The sequence below is a fragment of the Phyllobates terribilis genome, unplaced genomic scaffold (assembly GCF_046119375.1).
Source record: "Phyllobates terribilis strain yellow unplaced genomic scaffold, ASM4611937v1 Scaffold_1__5_contigs__length_1240528914, whole genome shotgun sequence".
Classification (NCBI taxonomy): Eukaryota; Metazoa; Chordata; class Amphibia; order Anura; family Dendrobatidae; genus Phyllobates; species Phyllobates terribilis.
In genome coordinates, this window is record NW_027362761.1 from 44,459,106 (window position 1) to 44,486,995 (window position 27,890).

At 41.4% G+C, this 27,890-nt stretch overlaps 1 protein-coding gene across 1 annotated transcript in view; it reads left to right on the forward strand.

Moving 5' to 3' along the window:
• The window catches only part of SPINK2 (serine peptidase inhibitor Kazal type 2), a 51,814-nt gene extending 27,013 nt beyond the window's left edge, over positions 1-24,801 (forward strand). Inside the window, exons 3-4 of the mRNA XM_073651716.1 lie at positions 20,503-20,615; positions 24,493-24,801. Coding sequence (XP_073507817.1) covers positions 20,503-20,615; positions 24,493-24,538 — 159 coding nt within the window. The 3' untranslated portion in view covers positions 24,539-24,801. The remainder of the gene's footprint in view (positions 1-20,502; positions 20,616-24,492) is intronic.
• Positions 24,802-27,890: the final 3,089 nt, after the last annotated feature.

Consider the following 27,890-nt stretch of genomic DNA (forward strand, 5'->3'; position numbering starts at 1 on the left):
GAATTTAGGATGCGGGAAATTTCATATTCCCCGTCCTCCACCACTGGAGGAACAGTGGCAGAGGCGTCACCAACCGACACATCAGCTTTTTTCAACAGAGAAACATGAAACACCGGATTAATCTTCCAGGAGGTAGGAACCTCCAACCTAACAGCAGATTGGTTAACTATCTGAAGCACCTTAAAGGGCCCTACAAACTTGGGACCCAATTTTTTCGAAGGAATCCTCAATCGCAGATTCTTAGAGGACAACCAAACCATGTCACCAATAGCAAACGAAACCTCTTGCCGTTTCCTATCAATGTACCTCTTAGATTTTTTGTTAGCCTCCTGAAGATTATCATGCACATCCGTCCAAACTCTCTCCAAATCACCGCAAAAACTCTCCTCCTCCGGCACAGCCGATACCAATTTGGAGAATGACCCAAAAGACGGATGTCTCCCAGTACAACAAAAAAAAGGCGAACACCCAGCAGAAGAGGATGTATGGTTGTTAAGAGCAAATTCATGGCAGAAACTCAGACCACCCCTCTTGATTGTCTGCCACAAAGCAACGCAAGAACTGCTCAACATCCTGGTTCTTTCTTTCTGTCTGGCCATTAGACTCAGGATGATATCCGGATGAAAACGACAAATGAACTCCCAACCTGTCACAAAAGGCACGCCAAAAACGAGCCACGAACTGAGGTCCCCTATCAGAAACAATGTGAGTAGGAACGCCATGTAGTCTGACAATTTCCTTGACAAAGGCCTTAGCGAGTCTGTTAGCGCAAGGCAGTTTGATGAAGGGAACCAAGTGACACATCTTGCTAAAACGGTCCACGACCACCCAGATGACCGTGAAACCTTCAGAGGGGGGAAGGTCAGTAATAAAGTCCATAGCCAGATGTGTCCAAGGTGCACTAGGAACCTCCAGAGGGCAAAGCAACCCCGCAGCAGGAGCATGCGAAGACTTAGATCTAGCACACACAGTACATTGACGCACCCACTTAATGACTTCCTTCTGCCATCCAGGCCACCAAAAACTGCGACCCACAAGTCTCTTGGTCTCAGAAATTCCTGGATGACCTGCCAACCAAGACTCATGACACTCAACAAACAAATCTCTCCTAAAGGTCCTAGGCACAAACAACCTCCCATGGGGAGTGTTAGATGGGGCATTCTCCTGAGCTTTAAGAATCTCATCCTCCAAAACGGAGTCCAAAGCAGCAATCACAACACCTTCTTGTAAAATGCTCTCCTCTTCCTCCTCAGCACTGACCATAGGAGAAAAGCTGCGAGACAAAGCATCCGCTTTAACATTCTTGGTACCCGGGATGTAAGTAACGGAAAAATTAAACCGCGAGAAAAAAAGTGCCCACCTAGCCTGACGGGCATTCAAGCGCTTGGCAGCATCAAGATAGATCAGAATTTTGTGATCAGTGAAAACCTGAATGGGAAATTCAGCACCTTCCAAGAGATGACGCCAGTGTTCAAATGCGAGTTTAATAGCCAGCAATTCCCGATTACCAATATCGTAATTAAGTTCAGTCTCAGAAAATTTTTTTGAAAAAAAGGCACAGGGATGTACTCCATCCTTGCTTTCCTGAGACAACACCGCACCGACCCCCACAGAAGAAGCATCAACCTCAACCAAAAACGGCTTAGTCACATCAGGCTGCATAAGGATGAGAGCAGAGGTGAACCTCTCCTTTAGAAACACAAAAGCTTCAATGGCCTCAGAAGTCCACTGAACCGCATTAGCACCTTTCCTGGTGAGATCGGTCAGTGGTTTGACAATAATAGAAAAATTTTTTATGAATTTTCTGTAATAATTGGCGAAACCCAAAAACCTCTGTATCGATTTCAAACCAATAGGCCTAGGCCATTCCTGCACAGCTTGAACTTTAACCGGGTCCATCTCAAAACCTTCACTGGAGATAATGTAACCCAAAAAACTAATTCTCTGTACAGCAAACTCACATTTCTCTAGCTTAGCAAAAAGCGAATTGTCCATTAATAACTGTAAAACCTCACGTACGCTCCGCCAATGAGACTCCAGATCAGGCGAATAAATCAGAATGTCATCCAAATACACAACCACATTTTTGCCGATCAAAGGTCTAAGGATGTCATTAATAAGATTCTGAAAAAATGCTGGAGCATTGGTAAGACCAAAAGGCATAACCAGATTCTCAAAATGACCCACAGGAGTGTTAAAAGCAGTCTTCCATTCATCACCCTCCTTCATGCGCAACAAATTGTATGCCCCCCGGAGATCAATTTTAGAGAACCACTTAGCCCCCACTAACTGGTTAAACAAATCAGGAATCAATGGCAGTGGGTAAGGATTGCGTACAGTAATTTTATTAATCTCACGAAAGTCCAGACAAGGACGTAAACCGCCATCTTTTTTTTAAACAAAAAAAAATCCAACAGCCACAGGAGACTTGGAAGGCCTAATGTGACCGGCGGCCAAGCTTGTCTGTATGTATTCCTCCAAAGCCTTTCTCTCAGGAATAGTAAGATTAAATAAACGACTTTTAGGAAGAGTCGCTCCAGGGACAAATTCAATGGTACAATCATAGTCTCTATGGGGAGGCAAAATTTGTGACTCCTCCTCAGAAAAAACTCTCCAAAAATCCTGAATAGGTACAGGTAATTCCCCTTTTTCCACCGCAGCAATACATCTGTTACAACACTTGTCATAACATTTAGGGCTCCAGGACTTAATTTCATTGGTAGACCAATCCAGTACAGGATTATGCAATTTTAACCAGGGCAACCCCAATATTACTGGAGAAGGCAAATTATTCAATACTACCAAATCCAAATTCTCTTGATGAATACCATTAATAGTGAGGGGAAAATCACAGACCTTGTGAGTAACACTCTTCAAGGGAGAGCCATCGACAGAAACCACAGCAATAGGGGATGACAAAGGTTTAGGTTTTAATGTAAGTTTTTCCAAGAATCCCCCATCAATCACATTCAGAGTAGAACCACAATCCACAAATACCCGAAATTCAATTAATTCTTCCTGAGCAGTGGTAGTAGCAGATAGGAATACCCCCTTAGAATTTAAACAGGCAATACAGGCATAACTGACCATTTTTTTTTCTTTGTTCCTACGAAGCACACAGTTCTTAATAAAATGACCAGAATTTCCGCAATAGAAGCACAAACCTTCAGAAAGCCTGCGGTCTTTTTCCTGAGAGCGGGGTGTCATCGCCCCAATCTCCATCGCCTCTCCTTTGTCAGCACAGACCCTCTCAACACTTGGAGCTGACATAGCAGAGGATTTGCTCTCATTAACCCTTGCACGCAGTCTCCTGTCCACCCGTATAGCTAATTGCATAGCCTCCTGCAAGTTTCCGGGTGTGGGATAAGCAATCAGCAAATCTTTAACCCTTTCACCTAGCCCCGCCAGAAACAAACTTTTCAAAGCTGAATCGTTCCACCCCACCTGGGCAGACCACCGACGGAAGTGAGAACAATACTTTTCCACATTACCTGATCCCTGCCTCAAACGTCTCAATTCAGACTCAGCAGATGAGACACGATCAGGATCATCGTACAACAAACCCAAAGCAGAAAAAAAACTATCCACTGATCTAAAGCACGGATCACTAGGTTGGAGAGAAAAAGCCCATCCCTGAGGATCCTTGCGCAAAAGTGACATTATGAACCCTATGCGCTGTGATTCATCACCAGAGGATCCGGGTCTTAAACTAAAATACAATAAACAAGCATTTTTAAAAGAAAAAAAATCTTGTTGTTCACCAAAAAATAGATCAGGCAGACGTACCTTTGGCTCTACCAAATGTGCTCCAGAACAGCTACTCACGTGTTGTTGGAGCTCGGCCACCTCCAGAGAGAGTCCCTGCAAGCGTTGAGCCAAATCTTGAACCGAGACCATCATGGAAACTGGAGGTCTTTCCTTAGAGAAATTTTTTTTTTTTTTGGCTGGACTTACTGTTGTGATCTGCTACAAGCACTAAGGAAAGACAGGAGATCTGTCCCTACAATCGAACTAAACTGGATCCCTACGATGTAACGGGGAACCTGATCCTGCGATCAGACCCGCTAAAGTCCTCGGCTAGTCTGTACGAAGACCTATAGATGCAAGGGAGGAATCCCTACAAGAACTAGGGACTGGGATAAAGTTGGACACCTCCTAGCAGAAATTGTAGCAGTCAAAGACAAACACACAACAAAGAACATAGAGGTCCGAAGACCTAGCAAAACTAACAGAGAACGGTAACAGAGCAACAAGCTAGCTCAAGAGTAGTAAATACAATGAAGTCCAGCAAGGCCAGAAGGGCGGAGCCGGATTAAATAGGCAAAAATGGTCATGTGACCAGCAAACTAGAAAAAACCGGAGAGTTCTAACAATCACAACTGCGGGACCTAGGGCTGACTGCGGTGCTGAAAGAGGGTGGAGTATGATGAAACGGACAAACTGCTGGACTGTGAGGTGCAGGCGCAGATGTTACAGTGGATTGAAAAACATGTGGTGTGCTCGGTGAAACAAACACAGCAGTTATGTCCGCTTCCGTTACAGCTGACAGGCTCTCACTCAGCCTGACTGGAGCGGGTAGAGAACCAGAAGTTTTGCGGTGGGAGACCTGAGTGTCAGTACTTGGCACAGTAACAGAGGAGGAGGAAGAAGCAGCAGATGCGGTTGGTGGGGTTGTTGAGGTCCGCTGGTCTGCATTTTAGCGCAGTGAGATTCCCAGCATAATGCATGTTGTGTGCGCATGTGAAGGTTCATGCATGTAGTAGTCAAATTATTGCACTTTTTCCCTCTACTGAGTTTTTTCTTGCAAAGTGTGCAGATAGCGTGAGTTGGCTCATCCTTTGCAGTCTCAAAAAAGGCCCAGGCTAGGCAACCCTTGCCACCCCTGCGAGCTCCAGACCTGCGACCGCTGCTGGCCACAGCCACAGTTGTGGCTAAGGATGCAGTGCTCCTCGTGCTTGCATCACTCTGTGTCTGCGCCATAGGGCGGAAGGTAACCTCCTCGTCTTCCTCCTCCATCTCCTCAGATGAGCTACTCGGCTGCGTTACTCTGGGTTCCAACCAAGTAGGATCTCATTCCTCGCCATCAGAGTGACCCTTCTCCTCTTGTTGCCCTAACAGCACGGTACAGTCCGCTTGAGCCTCAGGTGTATCTGAGTCTCATCAGGATCACCTCTCTCCCCGGTGGTTAACGTCTGGTGATGAGGGTCAGGAACCTGCTTGGATCCTACTTCGTCCTGCCCCGAATCCAACGTAAAAAAAATTTGGCCTATAGTGCAGATGCTTTCTTCCTCTTCTTGACTCTGTGAATGTTTGGAGTACACGTCTGATGCCCAAGGTATAAAATGGGTCAACAGTTCTACAGACTCACCCATCTGTGGTTCGCTACAGTCAGTTGGGCACTTGGACAGTTGTGACACGGGGAGGGGAGGAGCAACGGTAATTGGGGTGCCACCTCTGTGGACTGTACTGTGTGTGATGTTGAGGTGGAGGAAGAAGAGGAGAGGCCACTTAAAGCAGCGCTTTCCATCCACTGGAGCACCTGCTCTTTCTGGCCCTTATCAACAAGGCATATCGCTGTGCCAAAGAAAGGGAGTGGATTAGCCCGTCCAGTAACAAAAGTTGTCAGTTTGTCTTTGGATAGGACATGACGGTGTTGGTTCACTAGTGGTTTAACTAACATTACAACCTACCCCACGTATACCTTGAACACCAAGCCTATTCCCCCTTCCACCACAACCTCTCTTTTTCCCACTCATGTTGCTCAGATACTGTAGTAGGAGCACGCTATTAGAAAAACAAAATTAGATTTTTTCCTCTGCAACAGCTCTGCACACACCTGAATTTCAGTGGCACTAAATGACAAGGTAAGATATGGCTTGCTGTATAATGTTACTAACCGAACAAAGTATTTTTGGTAATGTAAAAGGACCTGTCACATGACCGCGGACGTCATGGAAGGTCCTTTTACATTACCGGTACCCGCCACGGAGCCAGCAGCGACGCCGGGAGCAGAGCGGGGGCCATCAGAAGGTAAGTATAAGGTTATTTTTTATTTGAATTCTTTTTTTTACAGGTTCTATGGTACCTGGGTCTGGAGGAGAGTCTCCTCTTCTCCAGACCCGGGTACCATCCGTGCATTAATCGCATAAGATACGATTGACTACATGTAGTCATGCTTATCTTATGCGATCCAATGCAAGTCAATGGCGACGATTTAGCAGTGAAATCGCACTAGAATTGGTCTTGCTGCGGGTTTTACCGCAATGCGAATTCGCAGCGGAAATTTCCGCATGATCTGCACAGCACATGCGGATTTCAATTGTAGTAAATGGCGGACCTATTACAAGCGATTTTAATGCGTTTTCGTAGCAAAAATACGCTGCAAAAACGCATTAAAATCGCTTCGTGTGCACATAGCCTAAAAAGGAATGTTTAAGTTTGGGAAAAACATGGTCGTAAATCATGGAAACTGTTAAATTCCTAGAAAACTGGTTCTACCCAGCTTTCTATGCCTTCTGTAACAAAGAAACTTAATACAAAGACATCTCTATATCAGATACAACACCCTGTGTTCACTTTTATGAATAACACTTCTAAAGCTAATATTAAAATACGAAATTATCAAAGATATGTGAATTTTCTAAATAATAAAGCAAAGTATAAATATTTACTATAACAATTCCTCCCTTTTTATTATTTACAGACAATTTATCCATCAGCTACTTCCCCATGCTATGGGAGCCTGGAAGGGACAGTTCCCGTTCACTGGTGGACATCTTGTTTGTAAATCTCGTCATATATGATTACTGGAGGAGCACTGTGATATTTTGCAGATGTGTTAACTGATGGTCTATGATGTCTGATCTTACGCATCTCTTTACATAGTGTCGTCATAACAAATATACCAGTTCTATCAGTTACATACACTAGTAATACCAACATTTATGTAATGAAAAGGTAAATGCATATACTCTTATTCCCTATCCCCATTTCCACTATATGAGGCGAGGTCTACCATTCGGTTGGTTTATCTGCAGCTCATTTCTATATATGGAATGTTTGGGTACAGCATTTGTATCTAGGTCACCATGCAGGAGTATGAAGGTGGCAGGCGTAAGGCGTGCTAAGGTGCAGGTTCCCTCTGCACCCGGGAGAAGCCATTTATAGGCCTGGTGACCACATACTAGATATAAATCCTTAGGCAGTATGCAGGGTATGATGTCAGTGAGTCTCCCAAGGCAACATATATAAGTCAAAAGTCCTTGAATCAGAGGATTCCTCAGTTGTAACGGGCAGTATCAAAAGTCTCTTTGCGGAAACAGCTATAGTTGAAAGCCTCATATGGGGTTGGGGGCACTGCGGTATATGGCATAGTATCAGAGGATATTGGGCTGTGAGTGCATATCCAGCAGTTCTTAGGACAGTCTTTAGAAACTATGTCTCGCAGAAGGACTTGCTGATACTTATCAGTTTGTTGTTCCAGTCCTCTCCTCCTTTAGTACATCATTGAGAGTTAAGGAAAGGGATGCAATTGCCATCAACATGGTCCAAAGGGGCACGATCATCATCTTTGCTGCTGCCGGGGATCAGGACCTTTTTCCAGTGGCTGGCGTAATGGGCAAGTGTCTCTACCATGGAGGTTGACAGAAATAGCAGTGGTCAGTACTTAAAATAGCTCACTGTATCTGGGCTCAGTGGTCTCCTCATATGTCTCTTGATGACGACCCATTCTCCTGGTACCAATGTGTATGCCGCTTATACAGTTGGGGTCTGGAGGAAATAACACGGTTATGATTAACAATCAGATATTTGTGCAACTCCAAGACATATTCAGTGAAGGAACTATAGGAGGCTGCTGCTGCGGGAAATACAATCCTGTCTTAGGGACACCACCAAACAGTATTTCATCGGGGACAGCTTCTCTCTCTACACCTTGGGGCAGTCCTCACTGAATATAATGCAATGGGCAAGCAATCTACCCAGGACAAGTGTGTTTCCTCCATTCACTTCTGGATTTTTAATTTCAGAGTACCATTAAGGCGTTCCACCTTCCCACCATTTTGTGAGTTATAGGGAACTTGGAAAACCTGTTCTATCCCCAGAGTGACCATGATCTGTTTCATCAGTTCTCCAGTGAAGAGTGTCTCTCTGTCATTCTATATGTTTCGTGTACCCCATATCTACAAACCATCTCACTCATCAAAATTTAGTTTTGAACTTTGGTCACGGCCCAAGTTTCAGGCAACCAAGGGAAGAGATCAATGCATACCAGGACGTATTCATAAGTACCCACCTTAGGTAGCTGGATGTAGTCCTCCTGCAGTCTCTAAAACGGATAATCTGGTTTTGGCGTGCATTTTGTGGGACTCGAATAGGTCTACCGGGGTTATGTTTCGCACAAACTAGACATACTTTGGAGCCGCGTTTGGGAACCCTGAGACGCATCAGTTTTGTAGCACCACTGCACACATAACACCCTTTGAGTTGTACATCGGGGGAATGTGCCAGGGCAGCCATCATGGGGAACAGGCAGTGTGGGAGGCAAATATTGGTGTTTACCTTCCATATCCCTGACTCTGACCATACAGCACCCGCTTTGGCCCATACGTTCTGTTCGTGTGGGGGAGTCTGGGTCTGGAAGACCTGCAGCGGTTCACAATCAACGGCCACTGGGGCCAGTGCGGTGACAGTCTCCTCTTGGAAGGGGCTTCCCGCACTCTTGGTCACTGAGTCCTTAGCGGGGCCGTGTCTGCTATGGCCAGTATTCCTGTCAGAGGTAGTCGTGCTGCTTCCTTAGCCACCTGGTCGACCAGGGCATTCCCTTCTGCAAGGGGAGTTTGTTCCGTGTATGCCGATAGCTGCCCTTCGGGGAAGGGTGAGTGCTGTGAGTAGCTGCTCTACCGCCTCATAGGTTTGCCAGCAGAGGTCAGAAAATTAAATGGCTCTGCCAAATGGCGCCAAAGTCATGTGAGACCCTTTAAAACATAACTTGAGTCTGAAAATACATGAATCTCTTTACCTTTTCCCAGATTGCACGCTGCAGCGAGTGCCTTCAGCTCAGCCTCTGGCGTAGAGCAGCTGGAGGAGAGTGGTTCATGTATTAATACTGTACTGGCTAATCCAGTATCTATCATAAAGGTAACAGTCTGTCCCTCCTCAGAGAAATGGGGACAGTGAGTGTGGGTCCCTAAGGGGTGACAACGGGGCACAGGGAGACATCTGGATTGCCAGTTTCCTATAGGGGGTTCAGGATAGTAGCTATTGATATTGAAGGACATTTGGCCGTAAAAAAAAAGTCCCTTTTGTTTTCTTTCTTTCCCACACCAACATGTACTTTTCTGCAGTCTCTATGTCTTGATGATCGCTTTCCCCTCTCATAGAGTCATAGAGTCATAGAATCATAGAGTCATAGAATGGTAGAGTTGGAAGGGACCTCCTGGGTCATCTGGTCCAACCCCCTGCTCAAAGCAGGATTCACTAAATCATCTCAGACAGATGTCTGTCCAGCCTCTGTTTGAAGACGTCTATTGAAGGGGAACTCACCACCTCTCGTGGCAGCCTGTTCCACTCATTAATCACCCTAACTGTCAAAAAGTTTTTTCTAATATCTAATCTGTGTCTCCTCCCATTTAGTTTCATCCCGTTGCTTCTAGTCTTTCCCTGTGCAAATGAGAATAAAGATGATCCTTCTACAATGTGACAGCCCTTGACATATTTGTAGACAGCTATTAAGTCTCCTCTCAGTCTTCTTTTTTGCAAGCTAAACATTCCCAAATCCTGCAACCGTTCCTCATAGGACATGGTTTGCAGACCAGTCACCATTCTGGTCGCTCTTCTCTGAACTTGTTCCAGTTTGTCTATGTCTTTTTTAAAATGTGGTGCCCAAAACTGTACACAGTATTCCAGATGAGGTCTGACCAAAGAGGAGTAAAGACCGATAATGACTTCACGTGATCTAGACTGTATGCTTCTGTTAATACATCCCAGAATTGTATTTGCCTTTTTTGCTGCTGCATCACACTGTTGACTCATGTTCAGTCTATGATCTATTAGTATACCTAAGTCTTTTTCACATGTACTGTTGCTTAGCTCTATTCCTCCCATTCTGTATATGCTTTTTTCATTTTTATTGCCCAGATGTAGTACTTTGCATTTTTCCCTGTTAAAAACCATTCTGTTGGTTGCTGCCCACTGCTCCAGTTTATTTAGGTCTTTTTGAATCCTCTCTCTCTCTTCTCTAGTATTAGCTATCCCTCCTAGCTTTGTGTCATCAGCAAATTTAATCAGTTTACCCTCAATTCCTTCATCTAAATCATTGATGAAGATGTTGAACAATACAGGTCCCAGGACAGAGCCCTGTGGTATCCCACTTGAGACATTCATCCAGCTGGATGTGAAGCCATTTACAACCACCCTTTGAGTCCGATCACTAAGCCCGTTATGAATCCACCTAACAGTTGCCTGGTCCATTGCATACTTGGTCATTTTTTCAATAAGGATGGTGTGAGATACTTTGTCAAATGCTTTGCTGAAGTCAAGATATACTATATCTACAGCATTTCCCTGATCCACCCAGTCAGTGATTCTGTCATAGAAGGAAATTAAGTTAGTCTGACATGACTTGTTAGTTACAAACCCATGCTGACTCTGGTTAATCACTTCATTCTTATCCAGGTACTTACATACATGATGTTTAATAATTTGTTCAAAGATCTTTCCTGGTATAGAAGTCAGACTCACCGGCCTATAGTTCCCTGGGTCCACCTTCTTCCCCTTTTTGAAGATAGGAACAACATTTGCTCTTCTCCAGTCTTCTGGGACTTCTCCTGTTCTCCAAGAATTTTCAAAGATTATGGAGAGTGGTTCTAAAATTTCTTCTACGATCTCCTTCAGTACTCTGGGGTGTAATTCATCTGGACCTGGAGACTTGAACTCATTTATGTTAGCTAAATATTCCCTCACAATCTTTCTGTTTACAGATAACTTGGATTCTTCTATTCCTTTAAAAGGACAGTGAAAATCAGTTGATGTTACATTTTCTTTCTGAGAGAAAACAGATGCAAAATAGGAATTAAAAAGTTCGGCCTTCTCAACATCCTCTCTTACCATTTCTCCATTTTCATCCTGTAAAAATCCTATAGCATCTTTGACTTTTCTTTTACTTTTGACATACCCCCAAAATCCTTTTTTTTTTTTGCTTTTGACATCTCTTGCAAGCCTTAATTCATTGTCAGCTTTAGCTAACCTGATACGTGCCCTGCAGGATCTGCAGACTGCATTATAATCTTCTTTAGATATGCCTCCCTCTTTCCATTTAATAAACATTTCTTTCTTTCTTTTTAGCATGTGTTTAAGTTCTGTGTTCATCCATCCTGGTTTCCTTAAATGCTTCCCATTGTTCCTACTTTTCGGGATTGTTAACAATTGTGCTTTGAGAATCTCATTTTTAAAAATTTCCCATCCTTCCTGGACATTTTTGTCCTTAAGGACATCCAGCCATTGGATCCCTCCTATTCTCTTTCTGAGTCTCTTAAAATCTGCCTTTCTAAAATCTAACCTTGAAGTTTGAGTCTTCACATGTCTTCCTCCTCTAGTTATCCAAAATTCTATAATAGCATGATCGCTGCCTCCTAGGGTCCCAGCCACCTTTACCTCCTCAACCATTTCCTCCCTGTTTATAAGGATTAGATCCAAAGTAGCAGATCCCCTTGTTTTCTCCCCTACCTTTTGGAAGATAAAGTTGTCAGCAAGAGAGGATAGGAATTTGCTTGACCTGTTAGTTTTACTTGAGAGAGATTCCCAACAAATGTCTGGATAGTTGAAATCTCCCATGACCACTACGTCATATTTTTTGGAGAACTTGGTCATTTGATACATAAAGAGTTCATCCATATCTTCAGCTTGCCCAGGTGGCCTGTAGTAAATGCCTACAATGGTGTCCTTTCCGTTGTTCTCTCCTTGTATTCTTACCCAAACAGTTTCCACAGAACTCCCAGTCTCTGAAGCTTCAATCTCTGTGCAGATATACGCTTTTCTAACATACAATGCGACACCTCCTCCTCGTTTATCAATTCTGTTTCTTGCAAATAAGTTGTATCCTTATAGCCTTTTATTCCAATCATGTGTATCGTCCCACCAAGTTTCAGTGATTCCAATGACATCATATTTCTTTTCCTGCATTAGTAGTTCCAATTCTCCTTGTTTGTTGCCCATGCTTTGTGCATTTGTATAAAAACATTTTAGTTTGTGATTGGTTTCTCTTCCTCCCATATTTTTATTTAGATTTTTTTGTCTTTGTTCTTTCTTTCCACTTCCAGTAGCAGAGATCTCAATAGTATTTGTCAGCTGTATGGCTTTTTCTGGCCTTTTGCTTCCCTTCCCACATTGTTCTAGTTTAAAGCTCTCCTGATGAGTGTAGCAAGGCGACTTCCAAATACATGTTTTCCAGTCTTCGTAAGGTGCACCCCATCTCTAGCAAGTAGTCCATCGTATAGGTAATTTATCCCGTGATCCAGAAATCCAAATCCTTGTTGACGGCACCATCGACGTAGCCAGTTGTTCACCTGTAGAATCTTATTCCACCTCATTGTTCCATGGTCATCCACTGGGAGGATGGATGAGAAGACCACCTGCGCTCCCAATTCTTTCACTTTCTTGCCTAAGTCTTCAAAGTCACTGCAGATGGTTTCCAGGTCCTTTCTTGCGGTGTCATTTGTCCCCACATGTATTAGCAGGAATGGGTAGTGATCTGTAGGTCTGAAGAGTCTTGATATCCTGTCAGACACATCTTTAATTTTTGCTCCAGGAAGACAGCACATTTCTCTTGAGGTTATGTCTGGTCTGCAGATAGCGGCCTCTGTTCCTCTTAACAGGGAATCCCCCATGACCACCACTCTTCGTTTTTTCTTCACAACATTCTTCTTTCTCCATCCAGGAGGATTCTGAGGACTTACAAGGTTATTCATTGCTGGCAAAGTCTTATCTTGCTGTATTTCTTCAAGGTTCTCCTGCGTGAGAGCCTGGTACTGGTTCCTGAGCAGTATGGGTGCTGACTGCCTCTCGATCCTCCTGCTTCTGTGGGTCACATGCTTCCATTCCTCTGTTTCGTCAGGTGCAGTTCGAATTTCTTCTCTTTCTGAATCATGAAGAGATAATTCTGCTCTGTCTAAGAACTCTTCACCTTCCTTAATGATTTTCAAGGTAGTTAACCTCTCTTCTAGATTTCGCAACTTTTCCTCCAACAGGGACACAAGCTTGCATTTCTGGCATGTGAAGTTTGGCTTTTCCACTGGCAAGTCTGTGAACATGTAGCAGGATATGCAGCTCACCAAATGGCTCCTGGACTCTTCCATAATCTTACTGTTAATGTTCTGAAAACAGTGAAAAATGCTTCGGCGCGCGGTTTACCGATGTCCTCTTTTCAGCTCCAACAGCCAAAATCCAGTGTTCTTTGAGCTCGCGGAGACTCTTCACTTACCCCAAAATGCAGTGGAAATATGCAAATTATCTCCTCAGGACTCCTCCCCTGGTTTACCGATGTCCTCTTTTCAGCTCCAACAGCCAAAATCCAGTGTTCTTTGAGCTCGCGGAGACTCTTCACTTACCCCAAAATGCAGTGGAAATATGCAAATTATCTCCTCAGGATTCCTCCCCTGGTTTACCGATGTCCTCTTTTCAGCTCCAACAGCCAAAATCCAGTGTTCTTTGAGCTCGCGGAGACTCTTCACTTACCCCAAAATGCAGTGGAAATATGCAAATTATCTCCTCAGGATTCCTCCCCTGGTTTACCGATGTCCTCTTTTCAGCTCCAACAGCCAAAATCCAGTGTTCTTTGAGCTCGCGGAGACTCTTCACTTACCCCAAAATGCAGTGGAAATATGCAAATTATCTCCTCAGGACTCCTCCCCTGGTTTACCGATGTCCTCTTTTCAGCTCCAACAGCCAAAATCCAGTGTTCTTTGAGCTCGCGGAGACTCTTCACTTACCCCAAAATGCAGTGGAAATATGCAAATTATCTCCTCAGGATTCCTCCCCTGGTTTACCGATGTCCTCTTTTCAGCTCCAACAGCCAAAATCCAGTGTTCTTTGAGCTCGCGGAGACTCTTCACTTACCCCAAAATGCAGTGGAAATATGCAAATTATCTCCTCAGGACTCCTCCCCTGGTTTACCGATGTCCTCTTTTCAGCTCCAACAGCCAAAATCCAGTGTTCTTTGAGCTCGCGGAGACTCTTCACTTACCCCAAAATGCAGTGGAAATATGCAAATTATCTCCTCAGGATTCCTCCCCTGGTTTACCGATGTCCTCTTTTCAGCTCCAACAGCCAAAATCCAGTGTTCTTTGAGCTCGCGGAGACTCTTCACTTACCCCAAAATGCAGTGGAAATATGCAAATTATCTCCTCAGGACTCCTCCCCTGGTTTACCGATGTCCTCTTTTCAGCTCCAACAGCCAAAATCCAGTGTTCTTTGAGCTCGCGGAAACTCTTCACTTACCCCAAAATGCAGTGGAAATATGCAAATTATCTCCTCAGGACTCCTCCCCTGGTTTACCGATGTCCTCTTTTCAGCTCCAACAGCCAAAATCCAGTGTTCTTTGAGCTCGCGGAGACTCTTCACTTACCCCAAAATGCAGTGGAAATATGCAAATTATCTCCTCAGGATTCCTCCCCTGGTTTACCGATGTCCTCTTTTCAGCTCCAACAGCCAAAATCCAGTGTTCTTTGAGCTCGCGGAGACTCTTCACTTACCCCAAAATGCAGTGGAAATAGGCAAATTATCTCCTCAGGACTCCTCCCCTGGTTTACCGATGTCCTCTTTTCAGCTCCAACAGCCAAAATCCAGTGTTCTTTGAGCTCGCGGAGACTCTTCACTTACCCCAAAATGCAGTGGAAATATGCAAATTATCTCCTCAGGATTCCTCCCCTGGTTTACCGATGTCCTCTTTTCAGCTCCAACAGCCAAAATCCAGTGTTCTTTGAGCTCGCGGAGACTCTTCACTTACCCCAAAATGCAGTGGAAATATGCAAATTATCTCCTCAGGACTCCTCCCCTGGTTTACCGATGTCCTCTTTTCAGCTCCAACAGCCAAAATCCAGTGTTCTTTGAGCTCGCGGAAACTCTTCACTTACCCCAAAATGCAGTGGAAATATGCAAATTATCTCCTCAGGACTCCTCCCCTGGTTTACCGATGTCCTCTTTTCAGCTCCAACAGCCAAAATCCAGTGTTCTTTGAGCTCGCGGAGACTCTTCACTTACCCCAAAATGCAGTGGAAATATGCAAATTATCTCCTCAGGACTCCTCCCCTGGTTTACCGATGTCCTCTTTTCAGCTCCAACAGCCAAAATCCAGTGTTCTTTGAGCTCGCGGAGACTCTTCACTTACCCCAAAATGCAGTGGAAATATGCAAATTATCTCCTCAGGACTCCTCCCCTGGTTTACCGATGTCCTCTTTTCAGCTCCAACAGCCAAAATCCAGTGTTCTTTGAGCTCGCGGAGACTCTTCACTTACCCCAAAATGCAGTGGAAATATGCAAATTATCTCCTCAGGACTCCTCCCCTGGTTTACCGATGTCCTCTTTTCAGCTCCAACAGCCAAAATCCAGTGTTCTTTGAGCTCGCGGAGACTCTTCACTTACCCCAAAATGCAGTGGAAATATGCAAATTATCTCCTCAGGATTCCTCCCCTGGTTTACCGATGTCCTCTTTTCAGCTCCAACAGCCAAAATCCAGTGTTCTTTGAGCTCGCGGAGACTCTTCACTTACCCCAAAATGCAGTGGAAATATGCAAATTATCTCCTCAGGACTCCTCCCCTGGACTCCTCCCCCTCAGGACTCTCCCCCTCCCTCTTTTCTTTCTTGCTGCAGAGTCCTAATTAACTCTTTCTTTGACATGCTTTCTACCTTAGCACCCAGGGCTGAATCATTCAGATCCTTCAGATCAACCTATTGTGCCACTCCTGGCGACTAGTGTGTTCTACGGTCTGGACTATATATCTAAGACCATTCATGAATCACTGCAGCAATAGTAAGGGATCACTGTAAAATGACTGAGACTAGATCATCCCATGTGGCCCAATATGCCTCCTCAGCACCATGGAGAAGCATTATAAATGTTAGAGGGTCCAGGAGCTGGGTACAAAGAGTGATGAGCTCACTGGGGGACCAGGGCCATTATTCTATTGGCTATACCTATGGTGGATCATGTACTAGCAGGTTATTCTCTATCCTAGGAGGTAGAAAGTGTACATGACTCGTGGTTCTCATGGGGGTAGAGGCACCTTGGACATCTATGGACATGGGGACCCACAGGACACAGTAATTAACACCACGGGGATTCTGTACACAATATCTGCAATTCCTGCATAAGGCAGGTGTGTCACAAAAGATGTAAGTTTTACATCAAGTACAGAAACTACAGGGGTCTCTGTGTTTTCATACTATCATAGATTACATACTCAGTTCTATGTCTATTTTCTTTCCTCTGATTTATGTTCACTCATTGAGAGATGCTTTGAATACTTCTAACCAAATCCTAGCCAGCTCAAGTCTGGTCTTATCTATCTTCCAGTAATCCTTCCTAATTGCAAATACACTTCTCCCATTCCTTCTTAGTTTTTTCACTATATCACATGCATTGACAAAGGTGGTACCTCTCAGACTGCTTATTTCCTTTCAGTTGCTAGTCCTCATGATTGCAACTTTAATGCCCGCAGTTAACCGAAGAACTGAATGGGCCCAAAGAGTCTTAACCATAGAAGACTCTACTCTTCTCCCAGCTTCCTTAGCTCGCAAGAGAATTAATTCAACACCCAAAACCAAAATGTTCTCGAAAAAGAAGAATTTTAGGAAATATCACATCAGGTAACCAGCCCTACAGTACAGACCAAAAGTTTGGACACAACTTCTCATTTAAAGATTTTTCTGTATTTTCATGACTATGAAAATTGTACATTCACACTGAAGGCATCAAAACTATGAATTAACACATGTAGAATTATATACTTAACAAAAAAGTGTGAAACAACTGAAAATATGTCTTATATTCTAGGTTCTTCAAAGTAGCCACCTTTTGCTTTGATGACTGCTTTGCACACTCTTGGCATTCTCTTGATGAGCTTCAAGATGTAGTCACCAGAAATTGTCTTCCAACAATCTTGAAGGAGTTCCCAGAGATGCTTACCACTTGTTGGCCCTTTTGCCTTCACTCTGTGGTCCAGCTCACCCCAAACCATTGGGTTCAGGTTTGGTGACTGTGGAGGCCAGGTCATCTGGCGTAGCACCCCATCACTCTCCTTCTTGGTCAAATAGCCCTTACACAGCCTGGAGGTGTGTTTGGGGTCATTGTCCTGTTGAAAAATAAATGATGGTCCAACTAAACGCAACCCGGAAGGAATAGCATGCCGCTGCAAGATGCTGTGGTAGCCATGCTGGTTCAGTATGCCTTCAATTTTGAATAAATCCCCAACAGTGTCACCAGCAAAGCACACAACACCATCACACCTCCTCCTCCATGCTTCACGGTGGGAACCAGGCATGTAGAGTCCATCCGTTCACCTTTTCTGCGTCGCACAAAGACACGGTGGTTGAAACCAAAGATCTCAAATTTGGACTCATCAGACCAAAACACAGATTTCCACTGGTCTAATGTCCATTCCTTGTGTTCTTTAGCCCAAACAAGTCTCTTCTGCTTGTTGCCTGTCCTTAGCAGTGGTTTCTTAGCAGCTATTTCACCATGAAGGCCTGCTGCACAAAGTCTCCTCTTAACAGTTGTTGTAGAGATGTGTCTGCTGCTAGAACTCTGTGTGGCATTGACCTGGTCTCTAATCTGAGCTGCTGTTAACCTGCGATTTCTGAGACTGATGACTCAGATAAACTTATCCTCAGAAGCAGAGGTGACTCTTGGTCTTCCTTTCCTGGGGCGGTCCTCATGTGAGCCAGTTTCTTTGTAGCTCTTGATGGTTTTTGCAACTGCACTTGGGGACACTTTCAAAGTTTGCCCAATTTTTCGGACTGACTGACCTTCATTTCTTAAAGTAATGGTGGCCACTCGTTTTTCTTTACTTGGAATTTGCATTATGGCAAGAAAATAGCAGCTAACAGTCTAATCAGTAGGACTATCAGCTGTGTATCCACCAGACTTCTGCACAACACAACTGATGGTCCCAACCCCATTTTTAAGGCAAGAAATCCCACTTATTAAACCTGACAGGGCACACCTGTGAAGTGAAAACCATTTCCGGTGACTACCTTTTGAAGCTCATCAAGAGAATGCCAAGAGTGTGCAAAGCAGTCATCAAAGCAAAAGGTGGCTACTTTGAAGAACCTAGAATAAAAGACATATTTTCAGTTGTTTCACACTTTTTTGTTAAGTATATAATTCCCCATGTGTTAATTCATAGTTTTGATGCCTTCAGTGTGAATGTACTATTTTCATAGTCATGAAAATACAGAAAAATCTTTAAATGAGAAGTTGTGTCCAAACTTTTGGTCTGTACTGTATGTACCCATACAACTTTGATACATAACCAAACAAACAACAATCCAAAAACTATACTACCAATAGTTATTGCAATTGCTTCCACTAGTCAACATAACATGTCATGAGAGAATAAGTTATTTTTCTACAAAACCTTTGTCCACCTCCTCTAATTCAGACAGATTACATCTAGGACAAAAAGTGAGGGGCTACCTAGATCAGAGCATAATGTAAGGTTTTAAGTACGCTGAACAAGGAGTTCCCTTCAACATTCTTCAGGGGGCACAGCTTGACAAAGAAATCTGAGTTAAGTCTCCCCTCTCTGGATATACTGGGTATAGAGACTACAACTCCTATTATACTTTTTCACTCTTGAGTTCAAACAGCACAGACACCAAGGATGATGATTCATCAGAACTATTTCACATAAAACAGAGCACAGGCACTGAGGACAGCAATTCTGACTCACCAACACAATTTTACAATACGTCAGTCACTCAATCCACAGTCCACAAGCGCTGGTATAAAATCCTCCTGATGTATTCAGGCTAAGGCTGCATTCAGTGCCTCTCTCAAGAGTGTCTTTATCAATTTACAGGGGACAATTAATACCCTTAGAGTACTACCTTGCCGTGAAGGATTCCTCTGTTATGAACACTTCACTAAACCTGTTACGGACCAATTTTTCACTTCACCACATGTGAAGGAACACACCTAACGGGATCCCTTATCAATCGGAGACCGTAGTCCCTTATTGGTCACTCAAAAATCATTCAGTCCCACATTCATAGTTTACAACAATATCAATCCAGACTTTACAATCACATAGACAATGAGGACAACATATATCAATCCTCCAACTCCTGAAATATACAGGAAGAACTGCGAAGGTGCTGACCAGAATCATTGGGCAAGGATGGCTTGTCACTTCATTCAATGTTCATTCAATCGTCATTCAATCACAGTTATACATCTAAAGACACATTGAAACATATGACAGACCACAAAATATACAAACAAAATTCAAATACCGGCAAAGGTTCAACAGAGATTGCCTTGTTCGGACCACCAATTACCCGTCTTGGCGCCCTCTAGGTAACATTGAATTTTTAGTAACACAATGGGCTACTCACCGCGGATCATCATTCAGTGTTCCTAGAGAGATATCCTTGCAGTCGGGTCCAAAGGAGATCCAGTTCTGACAATCCCGGGTTTTCGGCGCCATGTAATGATGTGGAAACCTATAAGCATAGTGTTAGGATAAGCTCAAGAGGCTTCACACATTTGCCAGTTTTGATCAAATCAGGGAGTCGATCGATCGGAGACAAGAGAACACACAAGCAATTCTGTGTCCCAGACTCATCTGAGTCTCAGATGCCTGGTCACATATCTTTATTACAAGCAAAGAGATAAGAAAAAAAGGGGGATGTCTTTACAAGCTTTACCTAATAAGGAATGTTTAAGTTTGGGAAAAACATGGCCGTAAATCATTGTTACTGTAACAAAGAAACATAATACAAAGACATCTCTATATCAGATACAATGCCTTATGTTCACTTTTATGAATAACACTTATTATAAAGCTAAGATTATTCATACACTCGCCTAAACCCAAAGACTATGGGGCAGATTTATCAATTCTGTTTATTTTTAGGCTGTGCAAGCTTAGATATGTTTGATAAATTCAGAGCATATTTTACACCACATATAAGTTGACTTACTATATGCCAGAAATTTACGCCAAAAGGTAAGTCACCCCCTTTCCGCTAGATCACACCTTTTTCAGCTAGGCCACACAACTTTATAGGACAGGGAGCAGAAAGTGTTTTAAAACATATGATAAATATAGTGTAAGGCACGAAATACAGTTTTTAGGCACATAATAATATCCCCCCTTTGTGTCGAGTGATTGCTTGTTACCATTCATTATTACTGTTCAAATAATCATAGGCAACAGCTGAGAAAAGCTTTCAGTAAATGCATTTCGTCATTGTCCTTTGTAATCTGTTATGTAATTTGATTTCAGCCAAAATGTTACCTATATGAACAGATGCCGGGATGCACAAGAGACTTTAACCCTGTCTGTGGAACAGATGGAAATACCTATTCCAATGAATGTGTGCTGTGCTCCTCAAACAGGTAATTGCTAATTGCATGTGTATTAGGGTATGTGCACATGATCCAGAGCCGCTGCGGGTTTGAAGCTGTGGACTTATGCAGCATCAATCCCACAGCGGCCAGATGTTACAGCACAGTGGATGGGATTTCTAGAAATCCCATGTCTCACCCGCAGAAACTGACATGTGGCGCGTCTTTCCAGACCGCAGAATGTCAATTTATCTTGCGGGTCCGCATGCGGGCTTCCCCCATAGACTAACATCTATGAGGAAAGTCCGCAGTTGAAAAAAAAAATAGCGCCACTCATTTGCATAGATGAGCGGAAGCCGCCGGCGGCTCTTCTGCAGCATCTGGACCGCAGGCTGGTACGCATCGTGGGCACTTACCCTTAGAAAGCCTGTCAGCTGGCTTATGCCACCCCACTCCCATACATGCTGAGCTGATTTATATAGAAAAGAAGAAGAGACAGTGAAAGCATTTACAATGCTAAATGATTCGATTCTTCTGCTCTAAGACTGGTTTTGTAAGTTCCAAGTCTCTTATGAAATTGATCAACTAATAGCAGACTGCAAACTAGAGACTACAAGAAACCAAAAGGTTCCTTTTAAAGGGGTTGTCATTAATGTTGTCCAGTGATGAGTGAAGCCCACTGATGCCAGAGCAAGGAACTTGCCACCGTACCAAGCTTCTTTGTGCTCAGATAACATCTCTCTGCTCTATGGTCACTGGTAAATGAAACATTATTAGATACTTTCGAGTCAGTAGAAAAAAAAAAATTCTTCAGTAATAACGGAACCTCTGCAATCTTCAATCAGGAATTGACAAGTTGCCAATCCAGCGCTAATTCATGTAGGCATATTATGAGAGTGCAATCTAAATGTTGTTCTGAATCATAATACAGCGCCCCTAGCTGTCTATATAACCTACTGTACTTCCTTATGCCTCTTATTTCTAGAGTTATTTTCTGTTTCTTTCAGAGGGTGAAAAATAGCATAGCCCATCATCTGCTTTTTTGTGGATGTAAAGTCCACTATGAGTATTGCTTATAGGGAAGACCATGGCCTTGATTCGTCAAAGTGTTTATGATAGAAAAGTAGCATAAAACACTTTTATTGGCATTTTCACTCCAGTTTCGGGTACAGTGTTCGTTTTAGGACATGATCAGATATCAAAATCAAACATCAGAATGATGTCAGTTTGAGGCTAAATACCCTGTCTGACAAGTGATTCTGACAAGTGATCCTGAAAAGTGATTCTGACAAGTGATTTTGACAAGTGATTCTGACAAGTGACTTTGATAAGTGACTTTTACAACTGTAATAATAATAAAAAAGTCACTGTTCGCTGATGGGACTTGAATCCAAAATTCTGTGTCCAGAAGCCAGTGCACTAACCACTGAGCTATAAACTCAATTGAAGAAACCTAGGAGTTCTATTTGGTTATATGATTTTCAGTGCAAACCTGTCTGAAACTCATTGGGACTTAGGCACTGCAAGCAAGCCAAATTAAAATGATGTTTGATTTTGATGTGTGAGTCTGATGTGTGACTTTCTTCAAACATCAGAATCACAATGACTTTTAGTCACCCTGAGTATTTTCATGGTTGATCTCATAAGACAAGAAAATCTGCCAGTTGCTATCGCTTGACTGGATAGCTCAATGGTAAGGCATCCCAATAGTAATGTAATTTTTTTTTTAATTATGTCTATTTAGCACACAAACTACAGGGGTGTCTTACTTTTAATATTCTGATTGTCATCCTGACGTGTTAAGAATTTCAGACACGCTATCTATTTGCATGGTAAATTACATAGCCAAAGTAAATTGGGAGGCACTAATTTACTATAATATCTATTTCCAAGTGACTGTACATTTGTATAATTTCTTAAAGGGGTCTAATGATAAAATTTCTTTATTGTAAATTTTTCTTTCCATCCACCCAAGAACTGGCTGCAAACTCCCAATTTACTTTTGCTATGTAATTATTATTATATATCATTACCTAAATTATCAAATAATGAACCTACAGTTTAATGGTAAGGCATCTGTGTCACATAGTTTTGGTTATCCGCCAGTCAAACGAATGAAAAATGGCAGCATTTCTTAAGACAAAAATGTTACTCCAATGAAGAACTGCACTAGTATCAAATAATGCTGCAGATCATATGACATAAGAGCAGGGCCGGCTTTAGACAAAGTGAGGCCTTGGGCAAAAGTTTAAAGTGGGGCCCCAAATGCTCACATATTGCACCATCACATAAGCCTTTATGTTGCATTTACATGCACGTGCTGCTGAGAACAATGATTTTTGTTCCGCCATAAACAATCCAATCACCCGATGAATGAGCAGCAGTTTGCACATTTATTGGGCGATTGCTGACATGTTTATACCTATGAATTCTCATCTCCTCTGCCAATATTTATAAATGTGGATGCTACATACATACACCATATGAACAACTAGAAGCACCAAAAGAGTGGAGTAAACGACTACCCCACAAGCAAGGATGTTAACTAAAAAAATCTATTTTTATTAATTGAGTATTAAAAATTCATCACCAATACAGGTATATAGACAGGTCTAATAAGGAGGAAATAGATAATGAAACATCACAATCCAGGGAAAAACATGTGATTAATAGCAGCAAACACTTTTTAAGAAAGCTTTATGTGAAACGTGCGTCGGGCAGCTGTGGCAGGCTCATCCAATCCTCCCTCATTCATGGGTAAGCATTACATTGGATACTGAATAACACATGTCACTTTAGACTTCTGTCACTTTACTATCTTTATATTGTCTTGTCTCTCTTGATGATATGTAACTGGGACTTATATAGCGTTTGCTGCTATTAATCACATGTTTTGCCCTGGATTGTGATGTTTCCTTATCTATTTCCTCCTAATTAGACCTGTATTGGTGATGAAGTTTTAACACTTAATTAATAAAAAGTGATTTTTTTAGCTAACATCCTTGCTTGGTGGTCCTTGTTTACGCCACTCTTTTGGTTCTGGTGGATGTTTTATGATATGGGAGTATTCCACCTTTCACCTGATATACATATTTAGGGGGGACTTTATACCTTTTGTTCCCAGCCCAGATTTATATTATGTGTTTTTTGAACATTTTTGTACTAATACATACACAATATGTGACTCACATATATATACACACACATATGTATACACACATACAGCACACATGTATACACAGAGCACAAAGATAGATAGACAGATATTAAATAGATAGATAGAAATAGAGAGATAGAAAGAGAGAGATAATAGATAAATAGACAGATAGATAAATGGATAGATAGATAATGGATGGATAGATAATGGATGGATAGATAGATAATGGATAGATACAGAGATACAGTGGGTACTGAAAGTATTCAGACCCCTTTAAATTTTTCACTCTTTGTTTCAGTACAGCCATTTGGTAAATTCTAAAAAGTTCATTTTTTTCTCATTAAAGTACACTCTGCACCCCATCTTGACAGAAAAAAACCCAGAAATGTAGAAATTGTTGCAAATGTATTAAAAAAGAAAAACTGGCCCACACTAAGCCCCTCAGTCCTTTAATTTAGATACTCTTCTTATCACAAGTCCTTTGCATATGGTTTAAAACAAAACCTCTAATTGACCATCATAAAGCAGTTTCGCATCTCAAATGAATATAAATGTACTACGACAACACAATATTGACTTTACAAGTACCCAAGCAATTACTTAGTGGTATGTAGGTAGTAATGGATTGCATTCAAGTGGGCAGAGTTTCCAGTCTTGGCAGTGCTTGGTAACAATGTCAATATTTTTGAGATGCTGAGTACTTAATGACAAGTCAATATGATACTGGCACTAGATGGATAATATTGTGAAACTTATTTGTTTTCTCCACAGAAACAATGGGCTGAAAGTTCAAGTTAAATCGAAAGGCGAATGCTGATATGCTCCTATTACATCTCGGAGAGCTTCAGAAGCAGTCTTTTCTTTTCTTTTACAGCAATGATCACTTTGAAGAACATTTTAATCGTATGAAAAATAAATCCTCAGCAAATCCAATACAAAAGTGGAAGTATTTATGCGTAGCAATTCATAAAGATTTAGTGACTATATTGTTGTATGCAAAGTATACACAGTTGAAATAGTTCTTAAATATTATGCAAATAACTTTCAGCCCTAAATTGATTTTAATTAAAGAAGATTTGTAACTGGTTGAGCTTTCCAGAAAATATATCATCATGCTTCTATTTGTAAATATCCATCAGTTATTTTCTTTTGTATAAATTTTATTGAATTTATATAATGTATTAATATATATAATTTTGTAACAAAATACAAAAACAAAAGTTGGTGGCATAAAAAGTAAAGGAATAGAGAAACTTCCTGAATTAGAATACATTTCCAAGTATGGATTAATGATACACAGGAGCAGTATTGTTAGAAAGCGATGCAAGCTAAATAAGAACTTAGTGAACACATTTAAATTTAAGGCGATATTCTTCTCTTGGAAGCAGTGTTCATTGATTCGGCTGATAATTTCGGCAAGTGATGGTACTTCAGTTTTTTTCCAGTAATAAGCGATCTTCATTTTTGTAGCTATGATACAATGTAAAACAACTGTTCTGTGAATAATAGGAAACCTCTCTAAATCTAACATAAGTACTGTTTGATTGGCTGTCGGAGAGATTTTGTAATTACAAATCTTGGAAAGAACATTGCTTATTGGCTCCCATAGTGGAGAAAGCAGCATAGAGGAGGCAGAGAGATCTGGGAATATTCTACTTAATCTGTTGGGTGTGAAATAAATATACAGGATCTTCCTGAAGTTTTCCAGGTGATTAACACAATTGGAGATTTTCAGCACTATAGAAAAGGATTCCACCCATTAATTGTCTGAATATTGGAGATTAGCGTCCATTGTCCATTTCCTATTATGTGAGGAGGCCAAGTTAAATCTAGACTCTATGAGCATTTTATAGCTTGAGGATAAATGTCCAACATTTTTAGAATTATTTTTAATTTTATCTAAAAAATTGTGATGATGGGCCAATGAGGAGAGTCCTCCATTTGATTATTAAATTTAACTTTAAGATGAGGGAATGGACTTCCTCATCATAGATATTGAATTTTTCTTTAAGTTTGAAGCGAGGCATCAAATTTCCCTCATTAAATAAGTCAGTTATAGTCAAAACACCTCTCTGAGTCCAAGGTTCCACATTAAAACTAGAATAGAAGGCTTTCACAACTGCTATAGGGACTCTGAGAGTGGAAACGTGATTACTCGCTTATTGGTAATTAAGAAATGGCAAATTTCCAGGAAGTTTTGAGTGATAGATAAGAGATTCTTTGCTAAGAATTTACCTTGAATGGAGGCATTAAAAAAATTTGAAAAGAGTTTTACCTCAAAGATGTTTTTCCATAATGACCCACTGTGACGTAAGATCTTCTATCCATAGATAACACATTTGGTCTAAAATGCATGTAATATTGCACAATCGAAGGGCAGCGCGTGGCTCCTTTTGGTACTGGAAGGTACAATATTTCTGCTTGAACTGTCTTTCTTATTATACCAAACACATTTAAGAATAATGGATTATAAGTCTTTTAAATGTTTCATGGGGAATTGGATAGGAAGATTTCTGAACATATACTGAAGGTATTTTTAGCACCTTAATAGATGCTATATGCCCTAACCAAGAGACTTACTGATTAGGTATAGTTAAAAGGTTATTTGTAATTTCCTTCTTTAAGATGATATAATTGGTTTGTACCATATTTTTAGAGGGAAAAGGTAAGTGAAAACCCAATAAGTGATTCAGTCATTACCCCATGGAAAAGAGTACATCAATTTTAGCGTCTTAGAATCCATCTGGTCTGTATCCAAGTATTTGACATTTAGTACAATTTAGGCCATAGTAAGAGATTTAGCTAAAAGTCTAGCGTACTTCTATAATTTCAGGCAGGGATTGCATCCGATTTTCAAGAGCATTTATGATATCATCTGCAAAAAGACCTATTTTATGGAATCTCTTGTTTAATTTTACCTTCTTGAGTAAAATCCTTAAATAGACTGGTCATATAGGATGATATGATGGGATTAAATCTTTTTTTTCATATTCCTTTACTAACCCATCCGGTCCTTGGATTTATTATTTTAAGATGTTTTATAATATTAGCTACTTTTATAGTGTATAAACTTAATTTAGGTTATTTAATTGCTCCTGGAATAGTTTAGGTAATGAAATATAGCTCAAAAAGGAGTAAAGAAAGTCTACAGAAAGCTATGGGGTTCTATGATCTTTATGCAGGGAACACCGTAATGTTTCACTGGAAACATCTGGATTGTCATTTATTAGAAATAATTATTTTAAATAGCTTTCTACTTCTCGTTTTTGTTCAGGAGTAGTAAGTTAAATATTATTCAATCTTCATGATGAGTATGGGGATTTATAGAAGTTTTCAACAATTTTGCATGACACTGGAACATGGTCTAACCATGTTATTGACCCAATATCAGTGGCTTTTATTTTTTGTATTAGCCATATGTCAACAATAGTTAAATCAATTCTTGAATAAAAATTGCATGGGTTAGATTGGAATGTGTAACCTTGATCGTGATTAACCCTCTATGTATTCGATATATGTTCTTAAAGGAGAAGGTTAGAAAGATTTGGACCAAGGTGAGAAGGGATTGGGGAATTTTCCAGACTGGCGCAAACCACCATATTAAAGTCCCCATATTTAAAGAGAGAGCCTTGTTTCACTGAGGTGATAGTGGTGAATAATCGTTTGAAAAAGGGTAGTGGATTGGTGTTGGGAGCGTATAATGTTGCTATGATATATGTGATATTGTTAATTAAGCTAATTAGGATAACATCTCCCTTCGCTTCTTCTCTTGATTGAATTTTTGATTGGAAAACTTGGACAACCCATATTTATTAATCTGAATTAATCTTCAGAGTTGAGATATGTGTCTTGAATGAAGAGAATAATATATTTCAAGCATTGTGCTTTCCAGAGCAGTGACCATTTAAAGGGGCTGTTAAATCCCCATACTGTTTTGTAAATATATTTAAATAAGCTGTATATTTGCTTTTAGTCTTCCACATGTCCCACCCCACCTTTTCAGCTATATCATACATGAGAACACATACGCCATCACTTAAAATAAAAATACAGAATTAACCGTTTAACAGGTTTGGTTGATCCGCAGAACCTCATTACAGATCCCCCACAGCAAGACAACATAAAGGAAGTGATAAAACTTTTAAGGGTATATTAGGAAAGTAGAAAGC